Source organism: Haemaphysalis longicornis, unplaced genomic scaffold (assembly GCF_048455015.1).
Source record: "Haemaphysalis longicornis isolate Haplotype H1 unplaced genomic scaffold, Haemaphysalis longicornis Haplotype H1 scaffold_10, whole genome shotgun sequence".
NCBI lineage: Eukaryota > Metazoa > Arthropoda > Arachnida > Ixodida > Ixodidae > Haemaphysalis > Haemaphysalis longicornis.
Genome location: NW_027526204.1, coordinates 48,188,099 through 48,215,852, shown reverse-complemented (window position 1 = coordinate 48,215,852; position 27,754 = coordinate 48,188,099). Strand labels below are relative to the sequence as shown.

General features: G+C 47.8%; 1 protein-coding gene across 1 annotated transcript in view; it reads left to right on the top strand.

Annotated features, from left to right (window-relative positions):
* LOC144158463 (uncharacterized) overlaps nt 1-3,925 on the top strand; it is a 33,968-nt gene extending 30,043 nt beyond the window's left edge. The window contains exon 6 of the mRNA XM_077689343.1: nt 2,425-3,925. Coding sequence (XP_077545469.1) covers nt 2,425-3,541 — 1,117 coding nt within the window. The 3' untranslated portion in view covers nt 3,542-3,925. The remainder of the gene's footprint in view (nt 1-2,424) is intronic.
* Nucleotides 3,926-27,754: the final 23,829 nt, after the last annotated feature.

Here is a 27,754-nt window from a genome sequence, read left to right as displayed (position 1 = left end):
CTTCCCTAGGCCGAAAGACAAGAAGGGCGTGCGAAGATTTCTCGGGCTGTGCGCATACTACCGGCGCTTCGTCGCAAACTTTGCACGCATTGCAGAGCCACTCACGCGCTTGACGAAAGACAGCACCCCTTTCAGCTGGGAAAACGAGCAAGAAAAATCATTCTGCGAGCTGCAAAAACACCTGCAAAGCCCGCCCGTGCTCGCTCATTTCGACGAAAATGCCGAAACGGAAATGCACACGGACGCCAGTGATATAGGCTTGGGTGCCGTCCTTGTCCAAAACCAAAGCGGCTGCGAAAGGGTAATCGCCTATGCCAGCCGTGGTCTGTCGAAGGAGGAGAAAAACTATTCTGCCTCTGAGAAAGAGTGCCTGGCTATTATATGGGCGATTTCAAAATTTCGCCCATACGTGTATGGAAGGCCATTCAAGGTTGTAACAGACCACCATGCGCTGTGTTGGCTCGCCAATTTGAAGGACCCCTCTGGCCGTCTTGGGCGGTGGAGCTTGCGCCTGCAGGAGTTCGACGTTACAGTCGTTTATAAATCCGGCAGGAAACACTCCGACGCCGACTGCCTGTCCCGCGCCCCCGTCGACCCACCACCACAAGACTCTGATGAAGACAGCGCGTTCTTCGGGATCGTGACGGAGAGCGACCTAGCCGCCCAGCAGCGTGCCGACCCCGACTTACGTGTCATAATCGAGTACCTCGAGGGATGCAACGTTGCCGTTCCTAGAACCTTCAAACGCAGCTTACCAGCATTCAGCCTGAGAAACTCCGTCCTCGTGAAGAAGAATTTCAGCCCCGGAACAAGAGCGAATTACCTTCTCGTCATCCCCGCGGACCTTCGTGACGAAATTTTGGAAGCGTGCCACGACGACCCGTCTTCCGGACATCTCGGCACAGCCCGCACTATTGGAAAAATCAAGGCGAGGTACTACTGGCCCGGCCTTACCTCTGACGTCACCCACTACGTCCGGAGCTGCCGTGACTGCCAGCGACGAAAAACGCCGCCGACAAGACCCGCCGGACTTCTACAACCGATCGCCGTCCCATCGAGACCATTTCAACAGATTGGAATGGACCTTTTAGGCCCGTTCCCTACGTCACGATCACAGAACAGGTGGATTGTCGTAGCGACAGACTACATGACGCGCTACGCCGAGACCGCCGCTCTTCCGAGGGGGACTGCACAAGAAGTGGCCAAGTTCTTTATAAGCCAAGTGGTGCTGCGACATGGAGCCCCGGAAGTCCTAATCACAGACCGCGGAACGGCATTTACTGCGGAGCTGATGCAAGGAGTATTACGCTACAGCAACACGGATCACCGAAGAACGACGGCGTACCACCCCCAAACGAACGGACTAACAGAACGTCTGAACAAGACAATCGCAGATATGCTGTCAATGTACGTTGACGTTGAACACAAGACTTGGGACGAAGTGCTCCCGTATGTCACGTTTGCGTACAACACGGCTATCCAGGAGACGACGCAGCTGACGCCGTTCGAGCTTGTCTACGGTAGAAGGCCGACTACGATGCTCGACGCCATGCTTCCGCACGTAGAAGACGACGACCTCAACGCCGACGTCCACGGATATCTTCAACGTGCGGAAGAGGCCCGCCAGCTCGCTCGAGTTCGTATAACGGACCAGCAGCTGTTGGATGCGGGCCGCTACAACCTCCGACGCCGAGACGCCGAGTACCAACCAGGGGATCGTGTGTGGGTTTGGACTCCCATCCGACGACGCGGACTCAGTGAGAAGCTCCTGCGACGCTATTTCGGACCCTACCAGATTCTACGACGTGTTGGCCAACTTACCTACGAAGTGATCCCTGATGGTGACTCCGGCACATCACGACAACGCAGGCGGCCTGAAGTCGTCCACGTGGTTCGCCTAAAACCTTTTTACGGACGATGACGAACTTTTATTTTCATTTGTTCGGACTGTCGCTTATGTTAGCATCGGGTCGATGCACTCTTAGAGGGGGGGTAATGCCGCGAACCATACATTGGGTTTGTTTATTTGTGTTTTGCTTTTACCGCCCGGCTGCGCCGGTCTGCGTTATCTCTGCGCCAAGGGAAGCGCGTGTTCCAGTCTTTCTTTCTGTGCCGCATGTGTTATCTGTTGTGATAGGGAGAGCATTCCGATCTAACGTGAACAGCCCAGAATAATCTTCTTGGATCTACTATGTTCTCGATGCGAATCGACGTTTCGAGAACCACGCGCGCCGAAAGATAAAAAGCCTGCAGTGCGGACGCCGGGGCATTCGATTCGACGACACTCGCCTGGGCAAGTCACTTTGTTGACCGCTGCTTCGCCGCCTCTGTATTCTTTTGAGTTGTTAGGGGAGCACAAGTTCGCTCCAATAAACGTGTTTCTCATTCAACACAACTGCATCGTCCTTGTCTTCGTGACAATATCAAAGTGCACTCCGGCAAGGATTCCCACGTATCTGGCACCAGTAATGAGCAATTCACTTACAGTACTACACTGGTTATTCATGAAAGTGCACACTCTGGTGAGAGACCCTACGTGTGTAGCATTTGTCAAAAGATCTTTGCTCAGAAAGCTAGCCTGGTGACTCATGAAAGATTGCACTCTGGCAAAAAGCCTTACGTGTGTGGTATCTGTGAGAAGAGCTTTACTTTTAGAGGCAGCCTGGTTGAACATGAAAGATGTCACTCTGGTGAGGGGCCCTATGCATGCAGCGTCTGCCATAGAAGTTTTATTAAAAATAGCCGACTGATTCGTCATTTAAAATTTCACTCTGCTGAGAGGCCCTATGTGTGTAGCATCTGTAATAGGAGGTTTATTTGGAGATCCGATCTGGTTACTCATGAAAGATTGCACTCTGGTGAAAGGCCTTACGTGTGTGAGATTTGTCAGAAATGTTTTAAAGACAAATACAAACTGGCTTATCATGAACGATTGCACTCTGGCAAAACACATGTGTGCAGCACTTGTAAAAAGAGCTTCACTAGCAGACAGCAACTGGTTATTCATGAAAGATTGCACTCTGGCACGAGGCCTTACATATGTAGCATCTGTAAAAAGGGCTTTACTTGTAGTAGCCACCTTGCTCGTCATGAAAAATATCACTCTGGTGAACGGCCTCATGTATGTAAGATTTGCCAGAAAAGCTTTAAGAAAAAACGCAGTCTCCTTGATCATGAAAACTCCCACTCTGGCGAGAGACCATATGTGTGTAGCATCTGTCAGAGGAGCTTTAGTTGTAGATCCAGCCTGGTTTATCATGAGCAGCTGCACTCTGGTGAGAAGCCCTATGTGTGTAGCGTCTGCCAGAAGAGCTTTGGTAAAAAATCCCACCTGGTTAGTCATGAAAGAGTGCATTCTGGCGAAAAGCCCTATGCATGTAGCATCTGTAAGCTGAGTTTTGCTCAAAAAAGTAACCTGGCCAGGCATAAAAGATTGCACTCTGGAGATATGCCTTATGTTTGTAGTATCTGTCAAAAGAGTTTTGCTGGAAAAAGCAACTTGAACAGGCATGAAAAAGTGCACTTAGGCAACAAGCCTTAAATGTGTAGGTTCTGTCCGAATACTTGTTCTGAGACGGCCTACTTGGAAAGACATGAAATATTGCACTCTGGCAGGAGGCCCTATCATTGTAGCATCTGCCAGAGGAGCTTTGCTGACAAACCAAACGGTCACTTGTGCAACATGATAAAATGCATGTTAGCTAAACACCCTCTTCGTAACGTGTCGCAAAGTTTCCTGAAAATAAACATTTATAACTCATTTACCGCACAGCAGCAATAATGGCTACTCAAATTTCATTGGCATACCTATTGCACTGTGACATTGCACGCAGGTGTAAAGCCCGTGGTTTTGTTGCATTGCAGAAGCATTCCTTGCAAGTATACCTTGGTCGTGCATGTGGTGAAACAATGACAAGGGGCTCCATTTCTAGTGTCTCCTTAAGCGGCTTTTTGAAACCACCAATTTATCATGAGTGACTGCACTCCACAATCATCAATGTCTTAGTGTTATCAGTTTAAGAAGTTATGCTACAAAAAATTGGCTTCGCAACCACATTCACATACCCTATAAAATCCCTCTAAAGAACCTGTGAAAAAGAACGAACACTCTAAATCAAACTTTGCTATTTTCTAAATGATGGGCACAGGTTAAAAGCTGCCTGGACCACCTTCCAAAAAGAAAGGCAAATTTAAAAGCTATAAACAATTATAAAGTGGTGAGAAATCTAATGTGTACAACCAAAAAAATTTCCAAAAAATGCCCAGTTCCACAATTTTCGATCTGGTTCATTTCGATTTGTTGGAAGTGCCGCGGTGATGCGGCGATGGGCTGCAGTAGTGCGGCGGCCTCATGGGTAGCCTTTTCCATTGCTGGCAGTCACGGCAGCTCTGAGTATACTGGATGACATCGGATGTAAGGCAGGGCCACTAGTATCTTGTCTAATCTTCGTGACAGTGCGTGCCGTGCTGCATGCTTCCAAACTTTTGTTGCGGAGGCATGTAGAGATGATGAGAAGCTGCTTCATTCTCATTGTGTAGTCGAAGTTCTTGTTAAGAAACTACCAGCAAATTTTTCAGATAGAATGCAGCAGAGTTACGCTGTTTGGTTACTTAGCAGAGTTACGCTGCAGCAGAGTTAAATTTGTTTGGCTCATCGATGTTGCGTCTTTCAAGGTAGTCAGTTATGTCGTGCAGCTCAAGGTTCACTCACTGCTGGACGGCTAGGTTGCTTTCTGTTATTATGCTGACAAATGCGCACCTTCGACGGTGTCCTGTGCCGGCGGGTCGATAGGGGTGCAAGACAGGTATTCGGCGTCTGAATGTTTCCTGCCCAATTTTCTAAACGATGGTCATGTCGAATTCCTGGAGGCGCAGGGTCTATCACCCAGGGTGACCAAAGGGGTACTTGAAATTTGCGAGCCACCACAGTGCATGGTGGCCGGTTATTACCATAAACGGCATACGAGTAAAACTTAGAAATAGCCCATATTATTGCGAGGTACTCCTTTTCAGACGCCGAATAGTTTCTCTCTTTGATAGGCCGTGGCTGGCGTAACCGATTACTTTTTCGCATCTGTTCTTTTGGACGAGAACAGAACCCAAACCCTACATCACTGGCATCGATACGCATTTGTGTCTCACCATACTTGCCGAAATTTGCAAGAACAGATGAGCACTGCAGGCTGTTTTGAAGCTCGCAAAAAGCGTTTTGCTGTGGTTCCCCCCCTCCACCCCCCCCGCGGGCCAGAGCGGTGTCTTTAGTTAGGCGCGTGAGAGGTTCTGTGGGCTTTGCAAAAGTTTTCGACGAGGTGTGGGTAGTGCTCGCAGTCTGAGGAATTGTCGCACGGCTTTCTTGTCATTTCGCTTTCGAAAATTGGGTATGCTTTATGTTTTCGTGGGTTCAGGCAGGACTCTGTCGTTGCTAAAGAGGTGGTTGAAAACCTTGAGTTCCTGGTACCCGAAGTGGCATTTTTTCGTATTCAATGTTAATCCTCGCGTTCGGATTGCCTCGAGTACCGCACCAAACTTTCGAGGTGCTCCTTAAACGGTATCACCTTAAACTTGTACAGTCCATCCGGCATTATAAAGGCAGTCCTCTTACGGTCTCTTTCGTCCACTTCTATTTGCCATACCAGTTTTCAAGTTGATCGATGAGAACTTCTTTGCACGGCAAAGGTGGTCGAGGGTGTCATTAATTTATGGGAGAGTGTGCTCATCATTTTTCGTGATTTTGTTAAGCCGTCAGTAGTCCATGCAGAACCTTAAAGGCCAACTGCACTCCAATTTTTGTTTGCCTAAATTTGATCCAAATAAGTAGTCTATGCTCTTAAAATCACCATGGTGAAATCCTTAGCTTCGTAACCACAGAGCAAACCACACAGTACTATTAGGTGACATTATTTTTATGTTGTCGAAAATTTCAGTTCAATTGGCCTTTAACCTGCCGCCCTTTTTCTTCACAAGCACAACACGAGCAGCTTAGGGACTTTTCAAGGGCTGTATGATCCCTCAGCATGTCGTCCCTCATGTCATCCCATCCCTCAGCATGTCGTCAGATTGTATTCAGATAGCCTCACGCTCGTGTGAAGACGCAGTAAGCTGACTGCTTTATTGGTCAAGCGCCCTCATTGGTGATTATATGGTGCTTTGCAAGAGGCATCTGATGTAGCTTGAAAGTTGACAACAAGCTGTCGCAGTAGTGGTGTAGCAAAGCGCTCAGCTTTTCCTGTTTTTCTTGTGGTAGTGTGGCATTTACATCGAAGAGGTGAGCAGACTTGAAGACGACATCAAATGCACGCCTAAATTCGGTGACAGCGATCACGTTACTTTCTGAATTTCTGCAATGAATGCAATAGAAGTCCCCTTATTTATGTGCTGATATTCCGCGAAATTCGTTACCAGAATGTGGGATTTTTCTTCCAGCAACCGCACAGTACCCTTGGTAGCGGAGACACCACGCTCCAGAAGCAAGGTCTGGTCGCTCTCCATGGTAGCTTGGGAGTCAGAAGCACCATCTAGAGTCTAGGCTGCAATCATCAAGCTTGTACGAGGAGCAGGGTGATGTGGTCATTGGCAATCCTTAAGGAAGTGCACTGTTCGGTGCTTGGTTTCTGCGTCATGGCGAGGTCGGCGGAGAAACTGACTTGGCTTGTAAATCGACAACAGCATCGTTTGGTCAAAATGTCTATTCCCAGAATAAGGTGACGGGAACATTTAGGCAGTATTACGAATGCAGCAGGGTACGTGGTGGCTTTTGTTGTGATGCGCAATATACACGTGCCACTTGGTGTGAGAAGATGGCCTCCTGCTGTGCTTATGTGCAGACCGTCCCATGTTGTGACTTTTTCATTTTTGGCAGGAATGATCCCTTCATCACTGAATAGTCAGCTTCCATGTCTATTAGTGCAACTAGTTGAATTTGTCGATAGAAAGCTGTACATCAAAAGTACAGTTAAACCTGTACGTAACAAACCTATGTATTGAATCCCTGGATTTACTAATGTTTTTCAATTCCCCATTGCCAGCCCCCTTGAAACACTTGTGTTTCGACCTCTATGTGACGAAGGCGTTTTGATGGTCAACCTTGATATAGCAAATTGGCTACGTTGATAAGCCATTGTTTTTGTCACCTTTTCTGAAACACCGGCTGGAGAAATTCACAAATTTAGTGAACTTCGCCAACACCGCAAGTATACCGTGTCTCCAATGTGAGTGCAGTGTTGGTTAGGTGCTATGCCTGCCTGTCGGCATGTAGTCGTGCGTCCCCACTGACATCTGTGGTGTCAGTTCGTTGATGACGAGTTCTGCTGCCAGAAAGCGAGAAGCTTTGTCTTTTCAAGAAAAGCTCGCTGTTTAAATGCCGTCTTCGCCGGTGAGAAAGAAGAATGCAGCCGCCCAGTGGAGTATCCAAGTAAGCACCTTCTCAACAAGTTTGAGCGTGGCAAATAGCACGAAGTTCACAAAAGGCACCCTTTCAGCATACGTTTGGTCCTTGAAACGGGTTAAGGCACTGAGAAGTGTGAGAAGGCAAAAGTGATAGTGAAGTTACGTTTGGGAATACGGGGGTAAGTGACCGTGCTTTTTTTGAGTGCTGTTCAATTATTGGGCTTAATGCGCCGACACTACACAGGTTATGAGGTGCGCCGTAGTGGAGGGCTCCGGATCAATTTTGCAACCTGGGGATCTTTAACGAGCATTGAAATCTCGAACCTACAGGAGTTTTTGATTTTCGCCTCCATTGGAAAAGCGGTCGCAACGGCCGGGAATTGAACCCATGTTCATGGGCTCAGCAGTCCACCACCTTAGCCACCGTTTGGAGTGCTGTGTAGTGACTAAGTTCGTTGGAAAACATCAGGGGCAAATCACAGCTTTTCACTGTGAAGTTGATTGATGATTGATTGATTGTAGGGTTTAACGCGCCGACGCAACGCAGGCGATGAGGCGCGCCGTAGTGGAGGGCTCCGGATTAATTTTGACCACCTGGGGATCTTTAACGTGCGCCGAAATCTCGAACACACGGGCGTTTTTGCTTTTCGCCTCCATCAGAAAAGCGGCCGCCGCGGCCGGGAAACGAACCCGCGACCTCGGCTCAGCAGCGCAACACCTTAGCCACTGAGCCACCGCGGCGGGTTTCACTGTGAAGTGAATCCTTTAAAGGGGGACACTGGTCTTAAACCTATCTTCCTTGTTTTTTGTTTCACCAACTGCAATGAAACTTGACTCCCTGGTGTAGTTTGCTGTGCTGATCTCAAATCTGCACGTATTTTGTTTCTGTGCCAATTAGTTTGTATAATTAAAAATAACTAGTCATTTTTTGCGTAATTAGAAAAAAGCCTAACTGAAAGTTTTCTTAACACCAAAATGTACTAGAAAGCACAAGGAACTCGATATTAGGAGTACTTTTTTGATAAGGCCACAAGTAGTGATTTTATGGCAGTTTAAAGTTTGTTGTTCAAAACTTGGTACCATGAGGTCTGGTTCAGAGCGAAATAAAAATTTTTCGACGCATATAATAAAAATTCTGTTCCTACCTTTGTGTGCTTTGCACATTCTGCTCCATGGCACAACAAAAATTATAGCTTTGTCTGCCCTGAGAGCTGAGATAGCTCTTCTGCAAGTTTTCAAACAGGCTAAAATTAGTGTTTTGAGAAAATGAAGAACGAAACAGCAGACTCGTTTTCAGTGAGAACAACAAAATTGCAGTGTATTTACACTGGTATGGAGTCAGTAGCCACCAGGCATATAATCTGTTTGACTGGAGGCACCGGAATGGCGCTTGAAAGCTCGCTGCACGCCGTCAGCTGACTTGTGCTTCTGTGCAGAGGCGGATCCTCGACAGCGGTCTTTTTCTGCCATACGCTTCGTGCTGGCAAGCCCAGGGTTCAGGTCAAGTTGCTTTAGAATGGAAGCCGAGGCTCTTTCGTTGCCTGCGTTAAACTTCAGCACCGCCTCAGCCACAGCAGCTTGCACAGTGAACAGCGACGCGTGCTTCTCATTGGGTGCCAGGGCCCATATCATGGAGTGGAGGGACTCATTGGAGTTCTGCGTTTTGCCTTGCAGGCAGCGCTGCAGCAGCTTTTCGTCCGAAAGACGCTCGTACACAGGTAGAAGAGCCTCGTACACGTGAGGTGGCAGGTTGTATCTGTGTTTTGGTGTGGGCTCCCCCTTCGCCTTGGCAGCGTTCTGCCGGCACCACGAGGCCGGGCCTGGTGGTCAGAGGCTGTGGTTGGACACGGTGTCGTTTGAAGTGATGTGGTGATAGGTGGCCATCACCGCTTCGCCCTGACGTCGCCACTGTGCGATTTCAATGCCCAGCCATAATAAGAACTGAGCTTAGTGACAAGGTCGCCAGTTAGCCGACCCTTGCCACCGAGCCTCTCAGATGCCGAGCCCGTACCTTTTGCAAGCAGGTTACGCAGGGTGGTGCCCATCCTCTTCTTCACATGAATGACAGTCTTCCTTCTTGATTGGAATATAACCGTACACCTTGGCACCCACCAACGCCAAGTAGGTGCGGCTGTCGCCGTCTGACAGAACTGTGGTGTACCTCAGTTTGTGCCGCTGCAGTGACCTCTAAAAGAGGATCAGACCGGCCTCTTTTTGACAGACGTGGTTGTCCTTCCAAGCTTGGTAAGCTGGGTCGCCTACCTTTGGCCCGGACTCGCACCCAGCACAAAAGTTGCTCAGCACGACGAAGTCTAGAACTAATCCCGTAAAGAGTTCGATAACCACGCCGACGCCGATGTGAGACGAGTGGCCTCTCGTCATCCACGACCCGTCGTACGTAACACAAATGTTACCGGGGTTGTGCAGTTGCAGATCGTCGTAGAGCTTTCTCACAGAATGCGCACTTTCGGCCATCACGTTGTCGGCAGCGCGAGTCGCAGCGGGCGCAAGCTTCTCCTTCACGTAGCCTTGCCACGTTTTGGTGTGCAGCCCGCGGTGAGAAATGTTCATTGTAGCAAACACATCGTTCAGCGCGGTTTGGCGATTTCCCGTAGCCTGCATCGCTCGCGCGGCGAGAACGTTCACGATAAACGGATTAACTTTCTTATCGCTGTTCACGCGAGGAGAGCTCCACTTTGAGGCAACATCACCGCAGATCGCACACGTGATAACCATCTTTACGGAAAGGCTGTACGCCCGCTCGCCGGTTCTAAATGTCACGCTGTCACCGCAAACGCTGCACTTTACAGCCGACAGCAACACGTTGACGCAGGCCGAACTCGCAATCACGAAGCTGCTCTCGTCAGGTGGGCCGGTAGGAGTGTCGTCGGCGCTAGTGAACAAGTTGGATTTCCGCTCAGTTGCAGGAGTTGAAGAAAGCGCTTTCAACTGTTCTCGAGCAACCGCCTCTCTCTGCAGCAAATCTTCAGGTTGCAGCATCACTGTGTCGCGTCTCATACGGCCGCTTTCAGACGCATTTCCGCTGACTGGTGGGGCCGTTAGGCCTACGTCGTCGGCGGTGGCTTCCGCGCAGCTCGGCGCAGGTAGCGCGTCAGGCCCGGCGCTTTCCTCCGCAACTGCAGGACTCTTGTGGAAGTTGTACAACAACCGCTTCGCTTTTTTTCCCAAACTTGTGCCTCGTAGCAAACTTTAGCTGGGCCTTCGGCATGGCTCTTTGCTTGTCGTGCGAACACGATAAGCAAGATGGAGCCGCCTCGGATGCGCTCGCACTACCAAAGCAGACGATGCAAACCAGGCTCTGCCAATCAGGAGACGACATTTGGTCACGTGCCTTCTCGGCGAATTGGATCGCTAGTTGCGGGGGGGTTTTGGCGCCGTTTTGCTATTCGGTCAATGTCTGCACGGGGGCAGTTGTGGCGCGAAAAAAAAGAAGAAAAGCCGCTCTCTCAAACGATACCGAGGTTGCCGCGATCAGGCATGCGGTACGACCGCCGCGCAACGCGAAAGTAGGGCCGTTTTTAAGTGCGAAAGCACTTTATAAGCGACCCCAAACCATCCACCGCCGGCGGCGGCGGCGGCGTCCGCAGTCCTCCTCTCTATATAAAAAAAAAACAGCATCCGGCGCCAGGTTTCGATCCGAGGACTTTGCGGCCGCAGCGCGACGCTCTACCGACCAAGCCACGGACGCGACGGTGATATCAGTGTTAATGACGCGCCTTATATCTTTAACGCATTCAAACTACGTCGTCAGCGGCGTGCGTTGGCGACTCAGCGGTGTTATAGCGGCTTGATAACTGCGTGGTGTACACGTGATACTACAAACCCGATGGAAGAGATGGAAGAGAAGGCGGCGAGGCGGTGGGCTGCGGGGGCCGAGCGCAAGCGCCGCAAGCGGGCCGACAACCGTGCATTCGCACTTTCACATTCTCCCCCTCGGGGAAATGCGGGGGAATTTTTGCATCAGCTTCAGCAAAAATTCAGCTCCCACGCGCGTTATAAATCAATATAACGTTTTAAATACTCGTTCACGAGACACAACACTTCGCACATAGAGAGAATAATAGTTGCGGAATTCGAAAATCTTATTTTCGAAAAATCTACTTTTTCGCGATTTTTTCATCCCAAAGACCCTTAAAGGCAAGTTAACCATCACTGATGTCTAAAACCTTAGTTTCACTTGTGCGTCATTTACGCGAACCTTAACCCGAAATCTGCATAAAACAAAAACCTGCATGTAATGAAAAATTGGAAATTTGTGTCAACTTTGTTATATCCAGGTATAAGTGTAGTGCTGTGAAGTTTTGGGGTCTGTGGTGCTCATCGTATCACAGCTGGTGTGCATGATGGTCAGTGGCTACGCGGCGTAGTTGTCGCGGTCTTATTGATAGCTGGCTTAGTCATGTCATGGAGGCGTCGCGCAGTGTAGCTGTCGTGTTGCAGGGTCACATCAAGGTTAGGTTGGGGCGTTGGGCTGCTCTCATGTCAAAAGTCTTGGCATTTGGTGCGTTATTGGAGGGTTTTTGATTTTTCGCTGTAGTGCAGCTTCACCTCCAGAATGTGCTGCCTCCAGTTTCCCCTTCATTGACTAGGGGGCCTACGTGTGAATTCAGGGTTGCTGCGGTGGCTGGGCGATCCGTATGGGCACGGCGACGGCACATGGTTGAAGTGCGGTGGGTGTCCGCTGGTCTCGGATAGGTATCTGTCGATTCTGTTGGGGCATTTTTCAGAACAGGCGGGATACGTCAACAGGGGAGCCTCGCATTCTGAGCCTCTTGTAATGGGCAGTGAGGATAGATGTGCCCAGCCTTTCCGCAGTAGGAGTGCAGTGGATGATTACCGGGGGTTCGCTATACGTCCACCTTCCTCGGCATCTGGTTTTGGACTACAGGGGGTCGGTAGTACGGCGAGGTCTCTTCACAATGAGCTAGATTAGGGTGGGGTCTATGAGTAGCTACGGCATAGGTCATTGCTTGACGTTCTTGATGCGGTTCCAGCGACGCATAAGTCCCCAGGCCTATTGACCCTCTTCTTAGATCATGTCAGTCAGGGAAGCGACTTGAGGTTGTTGCATCATTGGGAAAAGTTTCCACGGCTCCTTTCTGCTCACTGCACGGACTGTCTTGCGTAGTGTGTCAGAGCTAATAGCCCCGGCTGCGCTCGCCTCCAAAACCAGTACACGAACTGGGCGGTCATACTGTCTTGTTCGAATTTCGAGCGTCTTCTCTATCGGGGCCAGCGCAGATGCGAATTCGGACACCGTCTTAGGGAGGTTATGGACAAGGCGAGCAAAGAGCTCTTTGCCCCCGCATCAGAAACCTTAATTTCTGTTCTGTGATTTCCGGATCTGCTCAGCAAAAACAATCTCCATCTCCTAAACAAAGATCACGACCCCTTATTTAGGGTGTGCGTGCGCCTTTCCTGCAAAACTGCGGCTTGTTCCTTTATCACAATAAGGAGTCAAGGCTAATGCCCTCTCCATCATCATTTTAGACATGGACAAATTAAAGCAATTTCTATCTATCTGTTTAGGGAACTCGCATTTGAAGGAAGTCTATTCGGTCAGGAAGCTTTTGTGGTTTTTGAACTTAGTTCAAGCTGCGTATTTTAACACTTTCGTGACTGAAGAAAAATTGGTGTTTTTGAGTGTTACAGTAAATATTTTTTCTTGCCACAGAAAATGACTGATGCTGAAGTGTAAGATATGACATGATAGAAAAAGAATAAGGCTTTCTAACAGTAATAACTTCAAAGAACAGATTTATTAAATTTTATAAGAAAATTATCAGAACAAAAAAAAGAAAAGGAATGAAAACATCAATTCCACTTTGCACAGGTTCACATAAAAAATTTCAAATATATAATTTCAACATAAGGCCCTTATAAAGTACAGTTGAACCTCGTTATAAGAGACACGGAAGTAAGACAAATGGGTATAAGAGGCACTATTCACCCACACGGTTGGCTGCCCTATCTTTCTCATTAAAATGACCTCTTTTATAACAGACATCAGATGCAGAAGACAGTTGGTTATAAGGGACAAGTCATCCTTGAGCTCTAATCAACAATCTCGCTTGTAACATATTGTAACTTCAGATGCAGTGCCACCAGTCATAATTACAGTTGCTTCCATTGTGGAAACACAGGTGCACAACAGACGCCTGAAGTGACGATTTATTATAACTCCAGCAAACACACAGTGGTTCAGTCAGCTATGAAATGACGATGAGAAGCCCTGCCAATGGAAATGCAACTTACAGAAGTGGTTGAAGCTTACTGCCATCCATTGGAGCGCGACCGCACATGCCGGCTCTCCCTGTCGCGTAGCTCCCAATCAAGAAGCATCGCAGATGTTGAGTCCTGTAAGCGTAATGAAGAGTCTGAGCAGAAAGCGAAAGAAGCTCTGCGCTCTGGCTATTCATCAGGCTTGCGAACTCAACATCTACAATTCATCTTCCACAAACAGTGAAAGGAGAGAAAGCTTGTAGAATCGGTTGTAAAAAACAGTGTAAATACAGTCATGAAGCAAACAAAGATTAAGAACTGTTTCATAAATTCTGGGGGCCAAACATAAATTAGAATGAATCTTTTGGTCCAACATGCTGTAGCGTTCTTTTGCGCTTATTTCAGTCATACGGTGCCCACATTGAGCTAGGGTCTGATTAGTAAGTGAAAACATGGTTCCCTGCTTATAAGAGACATCTCGTATTAGAGACAAAAACTGCTCCCCGGTACATGTCTCTTATAAAGGGGTTCAACTGTAATACTGCAAAAATGACATCTCTGAGTGCTAAAGGTATTTACATACATACAATTATATAAACACTAGTGTCTACTGGTTGTTTTCGGGCAGTCCAGGAAATATTTTTGCCACGAAAATGATGGATGCTGAAGTGTAAGTTATGAAATTATAGAGGAAGAGTGGGGCGTTCTAACAGTAACAATTTCAAACAGATGCATTAGGAATTTTATCAAAGAATTGTGAAAACAAAAAAGATAACTACAAAAAATAACCTAAGGCAACTTTGCACATGGTAGACGTAAAAACAATTTGAAATGTATACCTAAACCATACAACGCTTATAGAATAATATTGCAAATATGAGCGCTGCAAGTACAAAAGTTATTTACATACAAAAATATAAGCAACGAACTGTCGCGTGCTGCTCCAGAGCGCGGCGCAAAGGTCAACTCTGGGCCTTCTTCAAAGAGAAAACTCGACTATCTGTGCACATGGTACCAAATGATCTCACCTGAGCGAAGTAGACACACTGCAGATAAGAGCTGTGGCCTTTAGAACAGGGCGGATCTGTTCGCAACAACGCGTGCCCACGATAAAGCGAACAGAAAAGAAAGCGAAACTCAGCGGCACACACCTGTTGATAGTCCGGGGCGACTTGATGCACTTTCGCTCTCCGTACTAAAGTCTAACGAATCGAAGTCGTCTTCCATGTCTGTGCTGCTACCATCATGCACAGATTCAAGTTCAGATACACTGAAATACGTCGAAATTTGCCATTCGCGCAAAGCATCGGCGAGCAGAGGCGATACCATAACTGAAACTACGTGAGCTCGTCTCCCCGCTGGCGAAGGACATTTAAAGATCCCCTCGCAGTGGAAAAACAAAACTCAAAAGCCAAACTGATAAAATACTTCCTTCTTTGCCATTTGAATGGTCTTAGTGGTCCAGAAGCGCTCGGAGAGCGCCAGAATTCGAATTTGTATTCATCGATAGCATACTATAGATGGGAATAAGCACGGTCACGAAAGTGTTCAATAGAAAAACACATGATGAACAGTTTTTTCGACACCCACCTCTTGAATATCCAGACGAGCTTTACTTTCTCCAGCCAGTCCTCAGGGTCTTCACTGGGAAATCCACAGAACGATGGTGGTTCCCAGGGCTGTTGCAAGACGATGGGGGAGTGGCTTATTACACCCAGTTGTCGGTTGCAGCGGTCTTACTCTTGGTTCTTTGTGGTAGGAGACCAAACTCGGCTGGAAAACCTTGCAGTCGGCGACTTGCTCGGCATGGGCTCGCTTGTCAGGTTTGGGGGGATGCAGGGAGTAGAAAAGGTGCTTACCTGGCACCTCGACCAGATGTCACATAGCCATGGATGATGCAGGTTTCCTTCAAAGAATGAACGTTTATTGGAGCAAACTTGTGCTCCGCAAAAACTCAAAGAAAATACAGAAGTGGCAACAGAGCAGTCAACAACGTGATGTGCATAGACGTGTCGGTGAATCCAATACTGCAGCATCTGTCCTGCGAGTATTTATATTTCGCCGCAATTGTTTTTCGAACAGTTCAATCACATTGATTGTAGGGTTTAATGCGCCGACGCAACGCAGACGATGAGGCGCGCCGTAGTGGAGGGCTCCGGATTAGTTTTGACCACCTGGGGATCTTTATCGTGCGCCGAAATCTCGTACACACGGGCGTTTTTGCTTCTCGCCTCCATAGTTCAATCACATCGAGAACACTGAAGATCAAAGATTATTCTATGGCAGTGACTTCAGGGCAAAACATTTCCCTATCAAATAATATTGGCCGTGCAACATTTAAAAGAAAGGAAAAGATACGTGTACTTCACTTGAAACATATAACACAGCTGTGTGCCGCAGGGTGGTAAAAACAGAAGTAAACGAACGATGCATGGTTTGAGTCAATATCACCATAAAAGTTTGAAAAACTTGCAAAGAAATCAAATCAAAGTGGAGGTGATTTTATTCCATTATTTCGCCGTGCAACGGTGAATGTTGACAAGTGCTTTCCTGTGGTGCAGGCCAGACGTTTCAACACTGGAACCGCGCCGTAATTAATTTCCCACATCAAAATCGCGAGTTGTTTGTTATCATTGTATTCATCAGAATATGTTTCGACAAATGACCAGAAAATGGAAACCCATGGATTAGCATACTTTGGAAGTGATAAGTAAAAAGTATCTGGAGGACTTGGTACTATTTTGAACTGTTTTCAGCGGCGCTCCTACAGGCAGTGCTCGTAGCCTATACTGGCGTCTACGCCAGGACTGGTTATATCTGATATTTTTTTTTCAGTTCTATAAACATAACACCTGTTTTTGACAGCTGCATTTAAAATTAGTGTATTATGCCATGCGGATTGCCTACAGTGAACCATCGGGCTGGAAAAGTGTTCCTAGCATGTCATGCAATTTGCATGTTATTGCCCTTGATGTTTCTTCCTTGAGCTGGGAAAAGCCTGACCTACAAGTTGCAAAAGATATCAGATTGACTTGGGTGAAGGTAACTAGAGCTATTATAAATGGCAAGACACCAGGTAGTGCCAGTGAAATAGAAGGTTTTTGTGTCTGACATGGCTGCTTGTGATTTTGTATGATAGCCAGTCGTAGCCAAGTTGTTGTCACGACTTGAGTGCTTGACTCCATTTAGCACGTGTTTGGTGGCTCATGATCAGCATAAAAAATTTAGTACAGGTACCAAAAAGATATAAAAGTTGGCATAAGAAATGCAGCTTATGTTTGCACCAGTTAACAGTGCATAAATAAAGCAGTCTAGCCTTGAAAACTGGTTACTAAAGTACTGAAATTTTTCAGTACTTGTGCTTTTGGCGGAATTTGGTATGATTTAAAATTCAATGGAATATTAAAAGACAAATGAATATTCCCATGTGCCTACTTAACTCTTGCACGGTGTGACATTCCACGCTGTGGAAAAGGTTTTTTCTTTAACCCTTTCACTGTCGGGTGTTTCTGGCCGTGACGCACCTCCAGTGTTGGCTTGGTTTCCGAAGTATGAAGGAAGGAACACAGCGATTTTTTTTACTGCGATAGCATCAGGAATGTAATGCGTCAAAAGGAAAGAGTGTGGGTGAGAAATCGCCTTCCAGACATTTTCAGTTGGCCATGTCCGCTTCCGGGACGACGACCCCACATTTCAACGTCGGAATCTGACGCTGTGGAACTCGCATCCCTTTTCAGATGAGAAACACCAGAATACGAATCCGAGCTCGGCTTGAATACGGATAGGAATCGAAGAACCATCACTCCTGTCCACGGTCGAAGGCCCCGTGCGGTCAGCTATCTGAAAGCGACTGCGCGCATGGAGGGAGCACTTTCAGCAGCTTGTGGGACACACAGAAATGAGCGAGCGAAAACCGTGATTGTCATGTTTCGGTCTAATTGAGAGGCAACGGCATGCTGGGCTAACCTGGCGTACCGTAGAAGATGCAGGAACAGAATAAAAAAAACCTATAAACCCGTTGGGGATGGCAGAACAACCCTTGCATCTGTATGGGACCCGGGATTCAATTATCTTACTAACGCTTTAGAATATGTTCAAAACTGCAGCGCACGTTTTATCTTGGCCGAGTACTCTCGCTTGTCAAGTATAACATCTATGAAACTCATCCTTACCCCCGTATTCAGAAAGCATACTTAACTTATGCCATAAGGAAGCCTTTTGTAGGTGTCGGAAAAGGACCAGAATGAGAAAAGGCCATCTTGTGCTTCACAAACCTTCCTTAAGGCGCACTTATCAAAGGCACCCTTTTCGAAGCACGCTAGCTGGGCTGCAAAATTCTACTGGTGCATAGACCTGGAAACAAGGGGAAGCGACCGCTACCCAGTTTTGCTTTCCTACCTTGACAAACATGCGCTCCGAGAAGGAGCGAAGGTCAAGTGCACTAACTGGGAGGCCTATGAAGAGAGCGTGGGTCATAGCATTACAGCATCAACTAGCGATGACGACATAATTCCTATAATTGCTCGCTGCCTGCGGTAATCATCGCGTGTTATGAAAAGGCCTACAAATGTCAGAAATGATGAGGAGTATGAGAGGCTACGAGCCATTCGCAGGCGTGCAGAGCGCAAGGCTCGACGTACCAAAACTTTGGAAGACATGCAGCACGCACGTAGGGCTCAGAGACACGTGAGGCGCCATTTCGATGGCAAGAGTTTTGTGCGAAATTGGATGTTCGCAAGTCTTTGTCGCACATCTGGCGTGTAGTAAAGGGCATGCGTAACAACATCTCGCAACTACGCCCATTCAGCGCGCTATCATTGCATGAGAATATTTCTCAGAGAAGCCGCTGAAGAATATTGCAAGCTGCTGTCCGCCACCACATCCGCAAGGACGCACCCACAGTTCAATTATTTCCGTCCCCCTCCAGCTGCTGTGCCTGCGTTAGATCACCCGTTCTCGATACAAGAACTTAATGCGGCTATTTCCGATGTCAAAAAACGCTCTTCTCCTGGTTACGATGAAATTACTTATGAGGCTGTTTCGCATTTATCACACCACTCTCGCTTGTGTCTCTTGGAGTACTACTATAACGCTACGTGGCTGCATGGACTCGTTCCTTCTGATTGGAAGCTAGCGAAGATTACTTAAGCCTGGAAAGCCACCGACACGTTGTGACTCTTTTCGACCGATTGCGCTACTCAGTTGCATTGGAAAATTAATGGAAAAAATGATATTCAAAAGGATAAATTGGTATGTCGAAACCAGGAAACTTTACCCCCCTGAAATGAAAGGCTTTCGAGAGAATCAATCGGCCATTGACAACATAATTGCACTCGTATCATCTTTAGAAGAAGAACTAAATTCTGGCCATATCCCAACTGCAGTGTTTTGAGACTTCAAGTCAGCATTTGACTCGGTTTACCATGATGCTATCCTAGCAGCTCTTATTGTACTCGGCTTAGGACGGAGGCTATACGCATGGATTGCGAACTATCTCGACGGACGGAAATTTTTCATGTGCACAGAAGGCCCCACGCCATGCTACGACGTAAATAGAGGCCTCCCTCAAGGAGCAGTCTTAAGCCCGCTGCTGTTTAATCTTACGCTTATTCACCTTAAACGCGTTCTTCCCCGGGGTGTCAAAGTCGCACTCTATGCGGATGATATCTCTGTTTGGAGTGCTTCAAGATCGCGTCGGATCACACAGCAGAAGCTGCAGAAGGCTCTTTCAAGAATAGCGGCATACCTATCGCCGAGAGGACTTCATCTTTCTTCCGAAAAAAGTGTCGCAATGACGTTCACCCGCAAGAGAATGGACCAATACCCTTTAATCCTCAGTGGCCACCTCTTCATTACGTACGCACCCAAAGATACCTTGGCATTGTCATAGACAGAAACCTCTCCTGGTCCCCAGGAGTAAAAAGATTACGCACGCGAATTTTAGCAGCTTCCCAAATTATTGGATATCTTTGTGGCACTCGCTGGGGCAGTGATTGTCGCTCTGCGGTGCTCCTCTTCAAGGCATATGTTGATGGTATCTTGCGCTATAGCCTTCCCGTCCTGCAGACACTGTCTCCGACAAGCAGAAAACAACTGGAAGCGGCAAGGAACAACTGTCTGAGGAAGTGCCTTGGCCTCCCTGCAGGCTCGTCATTTTGTGGGACCCTTGCAGAAGCTGGCTGCCTGCCCATGGATGTGTTACGGCTTCAAGAGACGCTACGAAATTACTTGAGGTACAGACTACATGCCACAACCCATTTTCTGGCTCGCAGTGCGGATCAAGAATCTTCCAGCTTTGGACGAACAATAAGGGCAATTGATGCTTCCGTGCCAAATCAAGCCGCAGACCATGCCACTGGGTTTTCCGCCATGGACTTTGTCACCTGTTACCATAAAACATTCTATACCTGGATTTGAGTAAAAAAGTGCATATCCCAAACTGTGCTACTTCAGGTTACACTTGCCCATATTCAAAAATTTTACTCCGCAACGACCCATATTTTTACAGATGGATCGGCAACATCTAAGCGCAGTTTTTCAGGAGTTTTTATTCCGTCAGCTAACAAATCACTCTCATGCCGGCTTGAGCGAGCGACTTCGTCCACGCTAGCTGAACTTTATGGAATTAAAGAAGCCATCCGGTACATACTTCTTCAGCCACCGACACACTGGACCATATTCACACACTCGAAAGCCGCCCTACAAAGCCTCCGACGTGCTAGCTGCTTCAGCATCCACGACCACATCCAGCGCGAAGTAAAATACCTGCACCATCTCGCTTACGCTGCTGGCCATCGCGTAACCCTTCAGTGGCTCCCTGGACACTGTGGTGTCCTAGGAAACCAGAGAGCAGATGAGGCTGCATGCAGGGGCCTTGAAATAAAAAAACAAAAGAAAGATTTTCTTTACAAAAAATGATGCCTCAACTATGACCAAGGCCCTAGCTCTAGCAGAAAGAAACCGCTTATGGACCCTTCCGGAACATCATCATGATCTTCTATACTAAATTGACCCACAGATAAGACTAAGGCTGCCAGAACGACTACCTCGCCGGCGGGAAACACTGTTTCATAGACTGCGACTTAATGTGGCGTTCACTAATGCTTACTTACATCGCATAGGCCAAAGTACAAGCCCACATTGCGACAACTGTGGTGCCCCCAAAACCGTTGAGCATGTCCTCCTAGAGTGCTGCGCCTACACTGACGCAAGGAGTCGGTTAGAGCAAAGGATCACATGTCTTCACCCTGGACCAATTACGCTGAGCCTGCTACTTGGCCCATGGCATTCTTCGTCATCTCAACGGAAAGTCCTGGATGGGTTATTTGGGTATCTTGAAGATATTGGCGTCACCGAGACATTATAGCCCCCTGAAGCGGTCAGTCTATGCTACGCCGCATGTCCCTTTACATAACCCTCTCTTTTTTTCCCCTCTTTCACCTACTACTCTTCTTTTTACTACTCATCTGTCTTTTCCCCGTTCCCCTTCCTGCAGAGTAGCATGTCGACGTACGCATGTTGGCAACCTCTCTGCCTTTCCTCCTTTAATAAAGAGCTTCTCTCTCTCTCTCTCTCTCTCTCTAGGCTCCTGCGAACGAGGCTAGCGCGCGATGCGCCAATCCGCACGCGGCATGTGGGCGGGACTTGACCTTTGCGCCAATAGGAAACAACGCTTCCGAGGCGCCAGCTTTCAAGTGCTCGGATCAGCCAGCTCCGTCCGTAGCCGGCACCCGTAGGGAACTTTAGGCTTATCATTGCGGCAGAATACTGATCGCCGCTTGAGCTACCAGCATGCATGACTATCTATTGCGAGAAATTTCACCACAGTAGCATCCCCTTTCTCGCATGCGTGACTTGGTTTCACGATTGGTTCCATTCGGGCAGGCGGCGACGAACTGTAGCTGCACCTGCCGGCGTCGTTCTACGTGCAGAGACAGCGCCATGGTACCTGCGCAAGCCACATCGCGCGCCGGCCGGGCCGGTGTGCGGGTGTGTGCACGGCCGTGTCAGGGTGGCAGGCGTGTGTAGGGATCGTTTTTGCTCACAGAAATTGCTTTATTGTTTACAGCTTTATCAATTTCTCGCGAAAGATGAATGAAATCGAACATCTCAGCTAAGGTATCGTAGTGGTCTGCAATGTTGGCCGGGAGAAGGCGCACTTCAGGTAGGACGGGATCTACCTTAAGTAGCACTTTTCGGTCCGATAAGTTTGCGAAAAGGTGCCCTTTGAGCATAAGTTTGGTAAGTTTGGTTTTTGAAAAGCGGTAAGGTGCCGAAAACGTCCGAAGGAAAAAGTTCTACTTAAGGTGGGTTTGTGAATACGGGGATTAATCTACCCAATCTTTCTTTGCGCTGAAAAGTACAGTAAAGCCCGCGTATATCGAACACGGATATATCGATTTATTGCCTATATCGAACCCTTGTATAATTCTGGTAAAAATTACATGCATTTAAAACGTTGTATATCGAACGTGATTTTGCTCACAATCGATATATATATATATCGAACTCTCCCGCGCAGGATTTTTCGCTCCCCTTAGGCATGCGGCAGGCTTTCCCGCAATACATCAGCGCGCAGCGGTGGCGCGGGTGTCACTTACGACTCCCGCGCGAGCTCGGGCGCGTCCAAACCGGCCGTGGCAGAGAGGACCAGCTCCATGCATGCATGCCGTTGGAGCCGGAAGCGCCACAGTGGGTGATGCGGGCTGCGGTGTCACTGAACTTCAAGTCCGCGCCACTCGCTGCCCGCACTTGCTCGCTTCGCTGGGTTCGCCGTTATTCGCTTGTATCCATGCTTGTCTCCGCTCTGTTGAAGACGCCAAGGACTCCGTACCGCTTCCGAGCACGAGCGAAGCCGTCGCTGCCGTGGCCCTGCTACGACGATAATGCAATGCCATTGAGGGCAGCGGTCTCGTGCTTGTCGACTGTTTAGATACCGTGGAGCAAGCAGTCACCAGCAACGCGTTGTGCTCCAAGAATCAGGCTACAATCACGGAGTTCTTCCGCCTCAATAAATTAATGTTTTCTTTCCGAGAAAGTGTCGTATAATAGTGAACTGCACGGTGGCAAGAGCTCAGCGTAAGCTCGTGACTTCGTCGGCAAGCTTGCTCTCATATCAGTTTTTTGTTTTGCTTCACTCTCTATATCGAATTTTTGCTATATCGAACTATTCTACAATCCTCGCGCTGTTCGATATAAGCGGGCTTTGCTGTAGCTCGATTGAGTTTATTTCAGATCTACCACTCTCACCCAATTTTGAAAAACGAACTGCGAACTAGTCCATCATATATATCGCTATGCACTGATCATCCCTACAAGGTAAAAGTTCCGCAATACCATACAAGTCTTTTTTGATTCTTTCATCCCGGAAGCATCAAAACAACGAAACCGCCTCCCAATCTCAATCGCCACAATCACCGATGCGTACGCATTTCGAACGACTGCCGAACGCTACATTCGTTCCCAGTAAACATTTTTCATTGTCTACACACGTGCATTGTATATTTATCAAACACGTATTCGGTCTACCTATCTTTTATGCTGATCTCCTTTTGGTAGGTGGGTTTATTTTTCATGTGTTCGTACGTTCCCTTTGTATTTTCTTGTGCTTGTATTTTTCGATACGTATTTTCATCTTCTACGCTGATTTTCTTTGGTAGGTGGTCTAATTGCATTGTGTTGGTTTGTATGCTTGCTTTGCATTTACTTTGTTTGAGCCTGTATATTGCTAATAGCACTATAATTTCTGCAAAGACTGCTGTTTTCTATATATAAACCGCATTTCTTGTGTAACTTGATTAACCTCCCCTTCTACAATTGTTTTGTATACTTGCAACATAACCACTCCCTTTAAGGTACTGAAATAAATAATCGCATACATGCCGCATGGTCACTCATCCTGACAGAGCGCAGTGTACGAGCGACCAAGCCCCCCAGAAACGAAGGTTGGGCACGGTTGCGCTGTACTCTTCAGTATACCGTTGTTAGAGCTAGCGAGTGAAAATACCTGTTAGAAAGATTTGACAGATGAAGTGAACAGTCCAGGCTTAATCGCACACGTCCGTATGGTCACTCATCCTGACAGAGTACAGTGCGCAGAGCGACCAAGCCCCGCAGCAATGAAGGGTGGGCACGATCGCTCCGTACTCTTCAATATACTGGTGCAGTGCAGTGAAAATACGAGCTACCAGAAAGATTCGACAGATGGCGCAAACACCCAAGGCGCAAACACTTTGCGCTATGGCACGAATTTTCGAACGCAGAATGGTGACCCTACTAGTACGTCAGTGACACTACGGAGGGGAAATGCGGAAACGGACCGTTATGTTGGTAACAGCGAAAGGTTTAATGAATATTCTCACACTGCCTTCGCCCTTGTTCAAGGCTACAATACTTGGGAAGTTGACCCGGCTTGCATGGGAAATCGCCCCTATGCAATGGGGCAACTGCAAAAAAATGCACCTTTTTTTGGTGAGGCGCTGTGTTCATTCCTAAACCGGCCCCTCCAACATAGCCCTACCTCGGCTCCTGAAGTGGTCTTTTGCAGGCTGTTAGTATGCATGGGCATGCCTCAGCCCCGGTGAGCCATCAAGACATCTGTGTCCCATCTTGTGTCCCCAGCCTATGATGAGCCAAAATCAGCTGACACATGATCAGCCGCGAGAGAGAGAGAGAAACAACTTCTATTGAGCCCATTTCAGGTGGTGCTCGCTGGCACATGACGGGGCGGAACCCTATTCACAAGTCCCATACTCCTGGTCCCTGGACGCAAGTTCTTGCTGTGTCGACAGGTGGGGGCTGGACATCAAGATCTCCCATCGCTCGGGTAGAGGGGGAAGGTAGGGGATTCTTCAGCTGAGTGCATTCCGCCAGTATGTTTGACAGAGTACCTTCAGTCTTTTTGCAGAACGGGCAGATTGGGTCGTGTTCTGCCGGGAACATCTTGTGCAATAAAGACGGGTGCGCCAGTGACCCTGCTTGTGCGCGGCGCACGATCGTCTGTTTGCGTTCAAGTTGCCAATGCGGCCAATTTTCAGTCTTTACCAATCTCACAGTCTCTACCACAGTTGCCAATTTTTAGTCTCTACCAATCTCACAGTCTCTACCACAGTTTCCAATTTTCAGTCTCTACCAATCTCACAGTGCCACAGTTTCCGATTTTCAGTCTACCGGCACTGCACTCTAAAAAAAGGGTAGAAAAGGCAGAAACTTTTGGCGTTACTCCTCATCTCCGCCCAGTTGCCGCCTTCTGCCGGGCGGTTCGTCCTTTTTCACCATTTTACTGCTACGCCCTCTGTCGAGACGTGGGAAGGGAGTAACGTTGTCTCCCCCGCTGCTCCGTGGCTTCGCGGCATCATTCAAACGGCCCCGGTAGGCCACGCCTGACTACGCACCGCGCGTGTTGCATGATTTTCGATCCGAATCTCTAAGCAGCCACAGGCAATTAAGGTGCCAGAAAAGCTGGGATGGCGCTTACCGCGTCGCAGAACGAATCTCTGTGACGTTTGTAAAGGCTTCAAAAGTGGGAAACGCATTTTTAGTTAGCCAGAGGCGAATATAAATTGACCTCTTCAAGAAGGGACGGTGTGGGACTATTGAGGCGCATGGCCAAAATATGGGAATGAAACACAGAGTGCTTTGGGGGCTAGCAATTGCCCTTCTGGATCTGCCATGGACGCATTCGCGGCACCTGTATCTCTGTACCTGTTCATATATTATTGAGAATAATCTTAATTGCAACCAATTATTACATTCAGTTATTAGTAAACTACCTATCTAGATTTAGCTCATTGCAAGTACATTTTCTTAACTGCTGCACTTGATGTCCACACCTAACCGTAAAAAAATATGTAAAACTAACATCACAGACTTTTTTTAGATTGTTTTAGATTTTTTTTGTTACATCACCTCACTAATTCCTGTCATGAATCTGATATAAATCTGTATGCTTCACATAAATAAACTGATTCTTTGTGAAAAAAATGGCACCTGAGCACATGCAGTACATTTAAAAATAATTTAGCAACAAATTTACATGAAGGTGTAGTTTGACCGACTTATAAATATCAAATGATACATTAATCAATATCGACATTACACAATGCTTCAAAATGCATACCCCAGAAGCGACGAGCCATAGTTTAGCAGGTATTTCGGATAATGAATTCGGTAGTGGAGCTTGGGTGTCACGGCTGCATTGGGATTTGTGTGGTGTGCAACTTCAAGAACTCCTCAACTTTCACTTGCAGATAAAGAATGCAGCCCTTTGGAATTTTCACGGCCAGGATTATGTCCACAGCATAGTGATATGCCAAGTATACTTCCCGGAGCCTATTTCCTTCAGGAACGACAGCACCAAAAATCTGTGGGAGTAGCCTGAAGAGGCAGCACTTCTGGCTGGCTGTTCCTCTTGGACAACCTTTACCTGTCACGAAAATGTCCTTTACTGTAACTGGGGTTGCTTTCTTGTCATAATGGCCATACCTGAAACTTGTTAGTTTTTCAAAGTCCACCTTTGTCAGTACCCTGTTCTCAGTTAAGATGCACAAAAAACGCCGAAGTACGACAGCAACACCACCTTCGAGGATGTCATGCATGGCATCAGGCGGTTGCTGCTCTATGACTTCGAAGTTGCTCACTCCATTTAAAGGTTAAGCACCGGTTATACCATAGAGGGGTCCGTTTGTTGCAGGGTCTCTGGCAAGTGCCTCAAGGTGGCTTCTGTGTGCCCCAGTCGTCCTCTTCAAACAGTCATCAACTGAATGCAGTAGCTTCAGATTTTTGTCCACGCAGAAATGGCAGACCCGGCCCCCACTGAAGCAGCACTGCAGGCCTGCTAGACGATGCATGGAAAGGTTCTCTCCAGTAAAGGCTACTGTCACAGGCCTGAAGCCCAACTTTTGAAGTCAATGCTGCCTTCACGTACACGGTTCAGATCCTGTACCAAAGGTTCCAGCACATTTTTCGGGCCATGTCGTTGCACCGCAGAGTAAACAACCAGGAGCAAGAGGTAGATGGCGCTGAGCTTTGATCGGTGTATCAGGTGGATGTTCAAAATTGAGCAGTACACCACCAGAATTCTCTACTGTCCAACAGCACTGCCAAGAGGGTTTGTCAGGTCTAGCTCGTCCGAGTTCAAAAGCAGGAATATAGTGTTGCAAGCTCCATCTTGCATGACGTCGCGACACTGAAAGGAACTCGCCATCACCAAAGTCTGAAAGTACATCTGGTGACGGTGCAGACTGCATTAAACACTCCAACATATCTTGCGAGTGCAAGAAGTTGGTCCAAACTTTGTGGACTGGCACGTAACTCATGGCGTCCACAAAGTTTACTGTCTGCAGTTGCACCTGAGTAACATCCGTATGCAAAAAATTTTCTGCAACAAATTTCTTTCTCAGGCGTGTGCTTTCCAGTTCAGCAAACATGTATTGTACAATGTCTTCATTCAGATGGGATGACAGCTTGTCTCTTCCAAATGAAGCTACACCTATTTGTTCGAGGAACTTGAGTGTTCGATGCGTGTGCCCCTCCGAAACTTCCTGGATGACAGACCTCATCACACTGAAGATCTCGTCGGCTGTTGAGAATGGCAACTGCAGTTATTCCATTGTTTTGTTAAGGCAAAACAGGATGAGCAGCTTCTGCATTTCTCTTGTGCTGTACCCACCACTCGGCGACGTCTTGTTTACATCGTCACCATCGTCGCTCCAGTTTCGATCGCTTCTGGACGACTGCATTTCGACGACGTCATCCTCACCGTTCCTTGCGTTGTCATCACCCGATGCTGCGGTCACTACACCTGCAACTTTTCCATGTGAACGGTACACATACTGCTTGTACACAAATTAACAGCGATGCGACGCCGTACAGTGGTCTGTACCACAAATCAAATGAAAGTCTGGCTCTCAGCAGTGTATTGCCATGTGGTGCACCGCTCGTTTGATGGATGACGGAATAAACACGCACCTCAGACAGTGCAAAACGGGCATCGCGGTGGGTTTGAGGCACCGAATGACGCGTAGCGCACGCTTCAGACTTCAAAGGTCGTAGGACGCAAACGCCGCACTTCCACAACGTTAATGAAAGACAGATTGATTGATTGTAGGGTTTAACGCGCCAACGC